Below are 14,415 nucleotides of genomic sequence, written 5' to 3' on the forward strand. Positions count from 1 at the left end.
CTGGCAGCCGCTGAATTTACAAACTAAGGAGCGACGCGTTCACTGGCAGCCGCTGAAGTTACATACGGAGGAGCGACGCGTTCACTGGCAGCCGCTGAAATTACAAACGAAGGAGCGACGCTTTCAATTTACAGCCGCTCACAGCTTGAACAAAAGTTGCCTGGTTCAATGGCAGCCACTGACAGCGCTCCAAACAAGTTATCGCAAACGAAGACTCTCGCTCTTTTCCATCACAGCCAGAAAAGAACTCAAATAGTGGTTATTAGGTCGCGCTCACTGCCAACCACTTACGGGGCAGCACGCGAAGTTATGGACAGCGGAGGGACGTCTCGGTCGCTTTAAACGGCTCCTTAGCAATTCAGCGATTAATCAAACTTTTCAAATGCGTTTCCCTGAAAAACCTGAAGATTCTTGAAATAAACTTTACTGGAAAGGCTATATAACCATCCTTTTTAAAACCTTGGTCACACTTCCACCTCCAAATAGCTTCAAAGCGCTTTAAAATGCTTTGTTAGTTGTTTTAAATGCGTTCACACTTGCCTGAAACCGATTCAAAGCGCGTGAACGGCGCTATATAGTGACGTCGCGCAATTGGTTTTACATTTGAATGATAGTTTCTATTGTCCCAACCAAATGTTAGGAATAAATGCAGAACACCAAAATCTTCTTAATAATAGTCGGTGTCGCTAATGAATATATAAACCATTATGGAACAATATTAAAAATGGCTATTTCACTAAATTAAAACTTAGCATTCGCTAATGACGTAAATACGGCGTTCCGTTCATTATTTTAGTCGAGGTGTTGTTATCTCCGCGAAGTTCGAAGGCAGCCTCTAGACAGGGTTGTATATAGTCCGAGAGACTAACTTAAAATGTATCTCTATATATAGCTTTTAATTCCAAAACCACATAACTTTGTACACAAATTTTAAACAGATACGTGGTTTTTGATATTAAGTGGCGATATATATAGGGCGACAGCAATCATAATTTTCATTGTTGATCCTGAAAGTTTTCTGGTAACGATTTAGTACATGTAGTTGGATGACGTAGTTAAATTTCAGAATTTTCAAGTTTGAACGAATGTTACGAAAGTTTCTATTTATTTGGCAATTGCGATCATCAGTGAAGTTTTTCATCTTGTTTTCCGAAGTTTTTATTAGTCAATTTCAGGTTTGGTACAGTCGAAAAAGGTAAGGTATTATTTTCATTGGTGACAATCAATTATTTAGTTACCGTAATTTGAAATAATTATCAGGAGATCGCAATTTTATGATACTTAGTATATCATAGTGCTGTAACTATGGTCTAAGCAGAACCCGCATTGCGAGAGGGTCCCAGATTTTCTGGGGATTTTAAATTCCTCTAGAAAAATATTGTAGAAACCGAGGGGTCAATCACTTGCCATTATTTTGTACGGGATTTCGGTATTTCTTAGATATTTCTCTATTTTATCATTAATCTGTTGAAGTAATTTTGGGATTTCAATGTAGATTTACCATAGAGAGAGTTAAAGATTTTGCGCTTTAAGACAAAGTGTACGGGATTTTGGTAAATGTCCGATCCCTCGGTAGAAACCGACGAAAGTCTTTATAAGATATCCGCGGGTGGGCCTCGGGTGTCTTAGCCACGCCGCTGAACCAACTAGCCAAATTAAGGAATTAAGTTAGGAATATGTATCGTCAAGTTTCGCTTTTGTAGATCATGGGTGATCAAAGTGTTGTTCTTTGGCTAATTTTAATCTTGACCTTGAAAATTTCGATCGCCATCTTCAAAATGTTGATCTTCGACCTCGAAAACTTAAGAATCCTGGCCCGTTGAATAAAAATATACATTGATAGTCTACTTCTATAGCTTTTTAAACTCTGCTTTAATTTTCTTCAAATAAAATGTGTTAATTTGGTTCGCGTATAGAATGTCTGTAAAGGAAAATTTACCATCGACATCTAAAAGTTTTTCAAACTGTTCCGAAGAGAATTCCTCGTCTCAAGTAGTGCAGAAAATGGTTACAGATACTAAATTTTCCTAAAATTTTTACGCCAGAAATTTCGGAAACAAAAATATACAAGATAACTTTGAGTATATTGGCAGTGTGCCAAATGATAATGGTTTGCCAAGTATCACAGCGATAGGAAAATGTAGATATTGTGATAAAAATATCAGGGCACCTACCAGTAAAGCGACCAATTGGGAGCGTCACTCAAAGGTGTAGTATCTATTTATTTCAGTAGAGAAAAGTTTATTGATAAAGTTATTGTTTCTTTATAGCATATACACAAAATGGTTCTTCGAGAAAAAGGCGCCAAAAATAAAGCGAAACTAAAAATTTATCCAAAAAGGCGTCAAAAGAAAGTTCCAAAATTAGCGAAGAGCTCTCCCAGGCAATTAGCTTTTCGAAAAGCTTTTATTGATTGGATTTCTTTTGATGGTGGTCGAAGACCGAGGTTTTAAAATGGTAATCGAAGCAGTTGACACGGAACTAACGGTCCCTTCGAGACGCACCATTGTGCGAGATTTGGAGGAAAGAGTGGCAAAGGATTTAATTTCCAAAATGAAGGTGAGGTAGCCGCCCAAGTGTTGAGACATAATGTAAGCGTAAATATACTGTTTTAGGTGTTGCTCGCCTCTCTCAAACCAAAAGAAGTGCACTTAACCTTGGACATTTGGTCGAGTAGGCAGCGTCAGTCTGTAATCGGCTGTCGAGTACAGTTTATTGACGAAAATTGGAATTTCCAAAATTTGCTATTGGCTTTCTCTCATTTTCCACAAAGTCACACTGGTGAAAATATTTTAATAAAAATTATGGCTATTTTCAGAGAAGTAGGGCTAGATCCATTTACGGTTAGATTTAATTTTTTAGAATGTTTTCGGGCACTAAAAGAGTGATACCCACTAGTTGCATCATTTCAGGTATCTTGCATCTGCGCCGATAACGCTGCTAACATAACTAAAGCGTTGAATATGGTCGGGGTTGTCGACGGACATTGGGAAATGACGTTTTCGACGCCTAAGGAAATTGAACTTGAATCTCGTCTATCGGAGGGCGAGGCATCCGAACGCGACAACGAAGAACCCATTGAGAACTTGGAGACTGTCGAGGAACATTCAATTACAATGGAAGGTTGAAATTTTTCATATACTTTAAAGTTTAAGCTTCTTATGTCTAAGGGAGCTATAACATCAGTCTAACAAGTCGCTGTTCAAAAATAGGTAACGCAAAAAGTTGTATTTTACAAAGAGTAACAAATGGACAGACCCTACACCCTATCAGAGAGGGGGAGGACGGCACCACAAAATGTTTAGGTGTAGACAAATAATGTGTATCAATTGTGGGCCCCTGCTCCTCAATTGTGGGCCCCCGTATATATTGACTTAAATATTAAGTTTTGCTAATTTTATGTATAAACCGAAAATAGAATAATTTATTTTAAAATGTTATTTTCTAATATTTTTGTATTAAAATCGACTTGGAAGAGGCCCTTTCGTGGCCTCCCGCAATTCGATTTGTGGACCTCCTTGAAAACAAACAATAAACTATGACTCCTACCCCTAACGCCGCCCCTGCCCCTATATTGAAACTATTTCAATTTTTCTTGAATTTCTGTAATGTTTTGGTTCCAGAAAGGTAATTATACTATTATAAATTAGTAACACATAAATAAAAAGTGTATGTATTTAAACTAGGGAGAATAAATGTCTACGTCAAGACGATTTTTCGCTTTTGTCTCAAGCCACGCTTGCCCCCCCCCCCCCCCCCAAACGCTTCTTCGCTTAAATCAAATCAAAAAGTCCCGGTAATTCATTGGTTCCGTAATATTTACGTCACTCGGTGCAATGAAATCAAACGCCGTTTTGTTTCACCCCGCACGCGACGGGAGGTAAGGCCTTCAACATGTCCGCAGATTGTCGCGACATAATCTTTCTTCCTAATTATAAACACATTCAATGTTAAATTAATTGATAATTTTAATGCCGATGTAAAATTATACGTTACGTAATATTCCGCTCAGCCGTCCACCTCCCCCTGTCACATTTAGTAACTCTTGAACAAACCCTCCTTACTGTGTTACGTAATTTGTGAAAAGCCCCTAATCAAATGTTTTAATAATTGCATTTTTTTAACATTTTTTAGGTTGGAGTTCCTTGGAAGACATTTTTTATCCCGAAAATATAAAAAATAATGCGGACGTTTTTGATAAAACAAAGGATCCCTTCGCTTTTGGAGGAGAAAAATCAAACTCTTGTTTGGATCCGCTGTGCGAAGAAATGATTACTGACAACTTGCGCGCGGAAGCTACAGACCTGTTAGATGAAATTATCAATTACGAAAAGAAATGGATTAGAAAGCGATGTATGGCTCATTCTCTCCAACTCGTAGTAAATGGCGCGATAGAACAGTGTAAGAAAACCAAGAAAATTATAGAGTGTATAAGCTCATGGATTTATTTCCTTCGTCGCTCTCCTAAGTGGACGGAGAAGTTCAAAGAACATTCCCCTCAACAATTGGACGTAAAGGCAATAGGGGGTGTTCGGTGGAATGCCGTATATTCGGCAATAGAACGATTGTCTGAGGTTAGTTTCGGAGTTTTTACTGTGGTTGTGTTGTTCAGGGAGTTACGTTCAGAAGTTTTTTACGTAACCCTCAATTTTAAGATGGCAACGGTGTTTTTGATTGATTTTTAGAGAGTACTGATCACGTTTTCTTCCGACAACTGGCGCTATCTTTATTACTCAATAATATTGTCGGTCTGCTACCCGGCATATTCTTGATCAGTTCCCTCGAAGATACTAGAAACCCTAAAAAAATTCCGGCATGAAACTAATTATTCACCGTTTTGTAAATTAAGTGAACGTCATTTTGATATAATATTTTTATAGGGCCTCCGATAGTTTATTCATTTTCTGCTCTTTTAACCTATTTCTAATTCAGGATGGAATGCTTCAGGCTCTTCGAGACACTATTAAGGAGGCGAGAGAAACGAAAAGATACGATAATTTGTAAATCCCAAGTGCCAATTTCGAGCAATCGATGAGTGAAGTTTTGGCTTTGTTGAAGCCAATAAAGGTTGCAACGGACCTTTTCAAACGAACGGACCAACCGCGCATCTCGTCATAGGGCAAATTCTATCTGTAGTAGTACAGATTCGCGAAACGAACTCTCATAGTTTCCCCATTTTGAAACAAGAACTATTGAATCGTAATTCTACCAGATTCGCCGAGGACATTAAAGATGGCCATTACATCGCAGCTGCAATGTTGGATCCGCTACAAAAAACAACCGTGTTTCAAGGTACATGATTTAATTTATATTTAGTTAAAAGCCAAAAACCGGAATTATAGGTTTCCTCTGTTTTTAACTGGAAATAGGTTGACTGTATAGCACATGTGCCTTGCAAGCAGTCCTCTTCCAGTTGAAGACAGTAAAGCGAAAGGTCATGTAGTCGGTTTATAAACCCTCGAACATTTCACTAATTTATTTTCATAAATAGACATTTACAGCAATCCTTCCTGGGAGTTAGGAGAATTTAGAACTCCAAGCTTTGAGACCGCTCTTACCAAAGCAAAAACACCTGATACGCAGGAACCGCGTAAAACAAAATCAAATATGGGTTAGCCGTCAAAAGTATTTCCAAAGTTGATAGCGCCGTCTAATTCGAAAAATGCTGTATCCAAACCAGAAAATGAGCTTCAGAGCTACTTAGCGGAAGGAATTTTAGAGCAAGACGATGTTAGTGCCCTCGATTATTGGCGCATGAACGAAAGGAGGTTTCCCAACCTGGCCAAATTGGCAAGACACGTTCTGTCCATACCCGCTGCTTCCGCTGACGTTGAGCGAATGTTCTCTATAGCCGGAGCCATTCTTAGCTATCGTCGGAGCAGTATAACTTTAAAGCATGTGGCCGATTTGCTAACGTTTAGAGAATATAAATTTCTAGAAGATAAAAATTAAAGATTAAATGTTTAACGACTCACTTTCATCCTTCTATATCAATTCAACTAAATTTCTAGAGTAAATTCGAGGTAGATATATTAGAAAAATGATTGATCGCGTTAAAAAAACCACCAAAATAAAATATTTGTTTTCGCAATATGAACTAAATGTCTTAAGTGTTTTCCTACACTAGTTGATTGAACTAGTTGTAAGTAATTTGTTAATAAAATGGTGCGTTATTAATTGGTGTTATTTTTATTTTCATAAAATGGTACCGACTTACAATATTTTCAGATCACATTTCTTCATTGAGGTCCTTACTTATTGCATAACAAATATTTTATATCTAGGTGAGATTTATTTCACTTTTTACCTATAATTTTTGAGTAGAGCCACCAAGAAGCCCATTGTGAATAACAAGATGTCACGGACATCTTGCTACACGCAATCCCACTAATGTGCTAAGAATACAGTTCGACAAAATCCTTAACCATTTATCAAAATTCGCACCAGAAAGCCTGCAACATTCACCCTGTATCAAAATTATCACCTAAAAGTCTTGAAAATAGCTAATAATCGAAGCCCAATGTAAAACATTCACCCTGTATCAAAAGTTGCACCAGAAGTAGTAAATACTTGTAGCTCGATTTAAAACATTAACCATGTATCAAAATTCGCGCCAGAAAGTCTCCAACATAGTGAAAAATCATACGCGAAGAATATAGCTCCGCTGAATCCTAATTTATCCAAAAGTGGTAAATAATCATGGCTCGATATAAAACTTTCACCCTGTATAAAAATTCGCGCCAGAAAGTCACCAACATTCTGAATAACCACAGCCCAATATAAAACCATCGCTCTGTATCAAAAATGTGTACTCATCATTGAATAGAGTGTTTCGTCTGGAAACCCTGCGACGTTACCATTGTAATTTGCCTATTGATAAAAAACGGTAACTGTCATAGCGGCTACTATTAACACTACAGCTGTGACGTTACAAGTTTTCCAAATCGTATCAGACGACAACACTCTATACTGCTCCGATCAGTCACCAATGTCACACTTATTTGTTACTTCTCGTCATACATTTAAGAGACCTTGAAAACGCCACAGATAGAACGCTCGTTTGGACCTCTATAAGCGCGTATTTAGGACGTTATGTCGCTTTGCTGTCCGAAAACCCTTACTTAGAATTAAAATAAAGCAAAGTAAATTACTTTGCTTAATTGAAGTCCGATTTTCATGAAAGTTATATTTTTGTATAGCTGTAGCCATAAAACTTAGAATTGCAATTATTAATGGCCTCGCGTTGACCAGATCAAAAGCGAGGTGTCTGGTCAACGTTAGGCCTTTATTAATTGCAATTATAAGTTATATGGCAACCACAGCTTTACAAAAATATAAGTTTCATGAACATCGGACTTTTAGGAAAAATATAATACCACGAAAATTGCGGTTGCGTAAAGTACTCCAAAAACCATACTTAAATAATATTTATGAGTATATACCCGAAGATATCGGTCCGTTGAATTCTAACCTTATAAAAAATATTTTTATAACGTTATCGGACCTAAGCTTATATACACAAAGCGAAATCTCCGAAAATAGCAAATTTGGTTAATGAACAAGTTAATTAGCAATGGCGAAGACAGTGTTCTACGTCTAGTCGATTGACGTATCGTTTCATTGTGTGTCTCAAACGGTTCGAGAGTAATCGAACGATCGACCGGCGGCGGCGGACACCTACAGTCTACACTGTACGTTAAACAAATAATCGACAATCCCTAAATACACAGGCCTAGGGATTGTGTGTAAAAAGGGAGATTAGTAAACATCCCGTAAGAAGGAGTATTTGTTCCTCCGAAAACGCTAAATTTTAAAAGAAAATTATTGTGAATCTAAAACTGTTTTTGGGTCTCTTTTTAATGTTTAATTTTTATATTTTTTAGCATTTAATAAATGTTTCTGTACATAACAAAGACCTTATATCCTAACTCGATTAAACAGTAATTTTTGTCTGCTTTTAGACATTTTGAGCGAGTTATGCGGCGAGCGAGTCTTAAACGAGGCGAGCGCGACTCAAATAGGGTTTTGCGAGCTAAGACGCCACCCGAGTTTATTTCGATCCTTTGTCGAACCGAGCCATAAACGAGCTGATCACGTATCGAGTCGAGCGTAAACCGAGCCGATCCAACTTCGAGTCGAGCCAACTTTGAGTCGAGCTCGAAATTCGACTCGGCTCGCTCATTGACACCTCTAATCGTACCGCCAAGAAGGCATATTCGCCGAAGTACAGTACAGCGTTTTCTAATTAAATTTTATACGGTCTGTTTTACCCTTTTGTCGTTATTTTTCAATTTACTGACCGTTGGTGGCTTTTTTCCTTCGTTACTAAATGTTAGAGACGAGTCGGGCCTACTTTTTATCCGGCCCGACCCGACCCGACCCGAAAAACGTAAAAATAAATTTTGCCCGATCCGACCCGTCCCGAAATAATTAAAATAAAATTCTGCCCGACCCGACCCGACCCGTAATTTTTTAAATAAAATTTTGCTAGACCCGACCCGACCCGTAAAAAATGAAAATAATTTTTGCCCGACCCGACCCGACCCGATAAATTAAAAAATCGATTTTGCCCGGCCCGGCCCGGAAACCCGACAAGTCCCGAAAAGTGTAGACGTAGATATTCAAGACAAAATATAACAAGAGGCATTTATTTATTTAAACAATTTTTGTTTTAAATTCGTTCTTCGAGGACCAAGTGTCAGACCCGTGCTGGAAAATACACGTTCGTCACTCGTTTGTGACGCGGGAATATCTAGAATTCTTTTAGCTATATTTTTTCAAAGTACGCCGAAACACGCGACTTGCAAATAGGCCTTTCTATAAAGTAACATTGGCCTTCTTGTTTAATTGTATCGGGCGCGTAACTCGTGACGTAGAAGAGACGTTCAACTATCATAGCCAATTGACGCTAGCACAAACTCTATTTATGTCTTATTCAACTTGTTAAAAAGTTCCACGCGTGACTTGATATTTTAGCGTAAACGGGCTCGCGCGCTTCCTAATATTTCCATGTAGAGGGTCTCGTGCATTTTTGCGCGAGCTCTACAAAAACCAAAATATGCGCGCGCTCTCTAAATTTAACTGCACGATGAATCTAACGTAATCACGTGACCTCTCGTATTTTTTATGAAGAGCTATTATATTTCGACGAGTCGCCCTTTTTATAAAGATCTAGCTTTCAAAACTTAACTGAACTCCTACGTATCTCGTGACGAAAGCGATACATTAAAACAAGTTCGACTTTATAGAAAGGCTTATTCGCCATTTAACGCCGTGAAATCAAAAGTAATACCAAAACGAATCGTAGAAGTTTAGGCGAATCGGATGACTGAGACGACCTTGAAATGATAGTCAATAGACGCTAGTCGCGCTGCTCGCAGAACTCATTACGTCTATCTCTCTCCCACCCCCTCTCTCTTCCTACAACACCCGAAGGGCCGAAACATTTCACACGACCAACGCAGTACGCAGTCGCGGGTAAGGGTCGGCTCGGGTCGGGCCGGGCTTCTAATTTTAAAATAAAAAACCCGGCCTGATTGAAAATTAGCCCGACCCGGCCCAACCCGAAATTTTCAAAAAATAAATTTGCCCGACCCGACGCGACCCGTAAATATTAAAATTTATTTCTGCTCGACCCGGCATAAAAAGCCCGACTCAATCGGGGGTCCGACTCGTCTCTACTAAATGTGACTGGGGGAAGGGAAGAGTTAAACAAAATGTTACGTAACCTATCATAATTTAACATCTGCATTTAAATTATCAATTAATTTAAATTGCAGTAGCAATTTAGTACTTGTTTTATCTTTTATAATAGAACAGGGCCGCGTCAGCTGTTTTTTGCGCCGTAGGCAAACTCTTCGAACCGGGCCCCATACTATTTTTTTTTCAAATAGTTCTTTACCGTTTGAATACAACACCTGGTGGAATATTTTCAAACCAGGCAGGGAATTATGGGAAATCACATTTTTTCCAGAGTCTTTACCAATATCTAATAAATGTCGTCTGCTCACTCCAGCTTTGCTGCAAATTCGGTTGAAGCCTTGGAGGTAAAATGTAGATACCCATAATGCAATTCATAATGCTCACAAGTCACATTGTTGACTTAGCCCAAATATCTAACAAAAAATTATGATTATACTAAAAGCAATAAAATTTGATTTTGATTTTGATTCAGTTCCCCAGTAGATGGCGCATTTCAAACGAGGTAGAACTTTTATAGAACGTATTAAATTATAGGCTAGTAATGATTTCGTAATTTTACGAAATTTTACTGTGAAAGGAAAGTAGGAAACTTTCCATTCAGAACTCAAAATCCGGGTGGACGGGTCCCTTCTTGATGTGCGGGCCCTATTGCCTATATTACCTAGGCGGCCTTTCTAGGAGCAGAACAGTACAGAAATTTATCTAATTTTGAAATAAATTCAATATTTTGGAGGTTAATGGTTTTATTACAATCAAGGGGGCAGTGGAGTAGCTGAGAACGCAGAGCCGCCCCCCCCCCACAAAAATCTCTATGAGGCCCCCCTTTTTATTTTTATTTTTGGTTAGCGCCCCCCCCCCGAATCTCGAGGCCCCCCGCACCGCGGGCCCTCTGGACCTTCAGCTACGCCACTGCAAGGGGGTAGGAGCGCTTGTTACGTAATTTCTCCATTTGTTACTCTTTGTTACAAAAGTGGGAGGGGGGGTGTCGCAAACGTCGATTTTTTGCGTTACGTAATTTGTGAACAGGCCCTATGGCACTCTAGTACATGTATCGTCCAACTAGATCTCGTTGACCTTTATAGCTTTAACTGTTTAAAACATTTTAACGACACCGGCATCGGCAACCATGTACGTTTCAAGTCAACAACAAGGGGCTTTAAAATTAAAGCGTTTTTTATTCCGACGGAAAATTTAAAATGGTCAAACAACGCGCTTAGCTACATTTCAAAGGCAATGCAAAATCTAAAACATACCACATTAATTACACTTTTGTTATATAATAAATGCGAAAGAAAAACTGGTGTTCCTTTCCGTAATTTTTCGACTGAATAACGCCTTAATTACGTGACAAATAATCTAGTAGTACGACATACATTATATTCTAACAATATTTAAAGTTCTAAAGCAAACTGTTGAATTCTACCAGCCTGGCAGTTGGGTAGCTATAGCACAGGGCCAGGGGCCCTTTTCATTTAACTTTATTGGGGTTTGGGAAGAAGTGCGGCATGTGGATATTCTTGCCCCACAACCTCAGTAACAAATTTTTAAGTCTTTCGAAACCTATTGGGACAGTGACACGAGATATTATCAGTATGTATCAATTGGCCAATAGATATTTACCTTTCGAGACATGAAAGGCCCCTATATATACTGCAACGCAACTGTTTTGATCTACATATTCTTAAGGGCATTACATAATAACCACAATATTGGCGCCTATTTAACCTACTTTTTGGTTTTATTTTAGGTCAACAAATAGATTTTATGGGCTTCATAGCACCCTCTTCGAAACATAATTGTCTAAAAAGGGGACGCCTTATACCAGTGAATGCACCAGGATATTCAAGAATATTCTGGTGCAGTCACTGGGCACCCAAAACCATAATAAAATTATACAGAAATTGAATTAACCCATGCTTCCTTTAGAAATATAAATAAAACTTAAAGGAATCTATTTTTTATCTTTTGGGCCACTTGGTAGAAATTTGGGGTAACTTTCCATCTAGGCCTACATGTACGTTAGTGCCGCTATTGGACGTTATTATAGATTACGGTTGAAAGTAGGAATGTTTCGCAGCCTTTGACAGATTGTTTCTATTATATTCAGGTTTTCAGTGAAAGGAGTTTGAACGATTTATTTTAGTGATAACTTGTTCAGGGCGACGTCAGAGGCTGCCAATGAATAAAGTTCTTCGCTCACGCCCTAAGCGCCTGCTGATGAACGAAGTCGCTCTTCGCTCGTGTTGTAAGCGGCTGCTGGTGAAAGAAGTTGCTCTTCGCTCGCGTCGTAAGCGCCTACTGGTGAACGAAGTCGCTCTTTGCTCGCGCCGTAAGCGGCTGCTGGTGAAAGAAGTTGCTCTTCGCTCGCGCCGTAAGCGCCTACTGGTGAACGAAGTCGCTCTTCGCTCGCGCCGTAAGCGGATGCTGGTGAACGAAGTCGCTCTTCGCTCGAGTTGTAAGCGCCTGCCGGTGAACGAAGTTGCTCTTCGCTCGCGCCGTAAGCGGCTACTGGTGAACGAAGACGCTCTTCGCTCGCGCCGTAAGCGGCTGCTGTTGAACGAAGTCGCTCTTCGCTCGCGCCGTAAGCGGATGCTGCTGAACGTGGCACCTCATCGCGCTTTGAGAGAGGTCGCTCGCCGTAGTGGTAATGATTTTTACTCGAAAAAATCTTTATCTCTTAAGTTTAACAGCGGATTTCGAATTATCAAGTGTATCGCTCTAAGTGAACGGGATATATTATTTTTGAAATATATTGCTCTGAGTAAGCGAACTGAAATCTAAAATTGTTTCTTTTAATTAATGATCGTGATTTTTATGATTTTGAACACTCCTATATTCTGCCTACCTCTGATAAAGAGTAGTTCTCATACTCGAAACAAAATCCACATTTAGCATTTAAATGTTAATTTATAATAATGCTTGAATTTTGTTCCTCATATGTATTAATGAAACCCAATTTTAAGCTTCCGTACTTATTGAAACTTGATGAATTGGGATTTATGTTTAAATAAATCTTCAACTTTCGAAGATTTGTAATTCTTTTCTGACGTTTTTAATTATATTGCAAAGCAGTCAAGTAGAAGGTATACATAAATTCATTTATTTGTTAAACTTAGTTAGTATTAAATTTATTTTATGACTTTATAGTTTAACTGCTATAAATTTATCAGTCAATATCATGGTACGGGTTTCATAAGCGAGCTCTTCGAAATGTAAAGTGTTTTACATATTTTCTAAGAATTCGATATTTTCCTTGGCAAAGAGGAATTTTAAGCTGAAAGACTCTTCTTAAACATTCTCAGCTAAATTGGCAAACCCATCACCAAGACTATAAGCGCTACTGCAGTAAGAATTGCAACTCTGATTGTTTCTTGTTAAAAATTTGGCTTATTCAGTCCTTTTCGATTTAAATATAAGGTTAATGTTCAATCGTTTTCAGCTAGTATTTGGTAATGCTCCAATTTTTTTTCAAAGGTAAGGTAGCCTATGTGAAAAGAGTGGTTTTCAACATAAGAGAATTAAGCCTCACTCTGGGTTCCCCCATTCCCTGACACCCCCCCTTTAATTTATGGGATTAAAAAAAAATTAATTTATGGGATTGTTTTGAAAAAATTTTTTAAATTATTTTTTAAATTTTTTCAACTTTTTTTATGACGTTTCAAATTATGGGACTTTTTTTTCATGGACTCGATTTACGGGATTTTTTTTATGACGTACTGTGGGACTTTTTTCGTGCACTCAATTTACAGGATTTTATTTTTTATGGATGCAATTTACGTCTGTTCCCGGGTAACTAACGCCAACGTATTAGACTTATGGCATTTTGTATACGATGTAAGCTTGGCCGAACTATGTTATGTGAAATAAGAATTTGATTTTAAAAAAGTTATGCATTTTTATTGGCAGCTAAATTGATTTAATAATAATAATAAGAAATAAATAAAAATATGAAATAAAAATATGAAATAAACATTTTAATTAATTAATAATAGACGCGAAGAACTTCGTCGATGCTGTAAACCTCCTCTGGGAAATCCCAATAATATTGGATCCTCTTTAGAAAGGCCACTCGCCCAACGAAGGTAGAATTAGGCGGTGTCACCCTGTAGAGACAACAATAACGTACTTATAAAATAATAATAATAATAAATAAGTAACCAAATGGGAATTTACACAGGAAGCCAAAACCGTTTCCCATCTTCCAAGGCGATTCTAGTTCTATTAAGAAGAAGCAGAAAAAATTAAATAAAATGTAGGAAACTAATAGCTAAATGGTAATTTACGTAGGGAGGTAAACTCTTTCACCGATTGCCAGGGAGAATATGGATCTATAAAGAAAGGTATAAAATGTAGAAACAAAACGTCAAACGGGAATTCAAAAAATTTACCCAAGCACCCAGAAATATTCGCCCGCAGCACAACCTTCCGGGAGAGTTGTAAAGCTAATGTATTAAAATAATTGTTTAGACCATATAACTAATAAACTTAAAGCATGATATAATTTAAATAAAAGAACTTACTTGTTATATAGATAATCCATGCCGTAATAATAAATTTTTTGGAAGAGATAGAAAATACTACAACCGGAGCGAATAACAGTCTGATCTAAATTGCGGGGAGTGTTTCGCCAACAGCCGCTAATGGGACCTATCATATGGGGGGTGGACACGGGGTAACATCTGCGTCAAGCATATCCCTCGATATTAGGTTACA

General features: G+C 38.2%; 1 protein-coding gene across 1 annotated transcript; it reads left to right on the forward strand.

The window, feature by feature from the left end:
• The first annotated feature begins 2,454 nt into the window (after positions 1-2,454).
• LOC149946375 (uncharacterized) lies at positions 2,455-4,405 on the forward strand. The gene is made up of 5 exons (XM_090170716.1): positions 2,455-2,559; positions 2,616-2,673; positions 2,899-3,123; positions 4,135-4,353; positions 4,401-4,405. Exons 1-5 carry the CDS (start codon positions 2,455-2,457, stop codon positions 4,403-4,405), a joined length of 612 nt encoding a protein of 203 aa, XP_090026842.1.
• The last annotated feature ends 10,010 nt before the right edge of the window (positions 4,406-14,415 follow it).

Source organism: Leiobunum rupestre, chromosome 4 (genome assembly GCF_980474605.1).
Source record: "Leiobunum rupestre chromosome 4, qqLeiRupe1.1.hap1, whole genome shotgun sequence".
Lineage (NCBI taxonomy): Eukaryota > Metazoa > Arthropoda > Arachnida > Opiliones > Sclerosomatidae > Leiobunum > Leiobunum rupestre.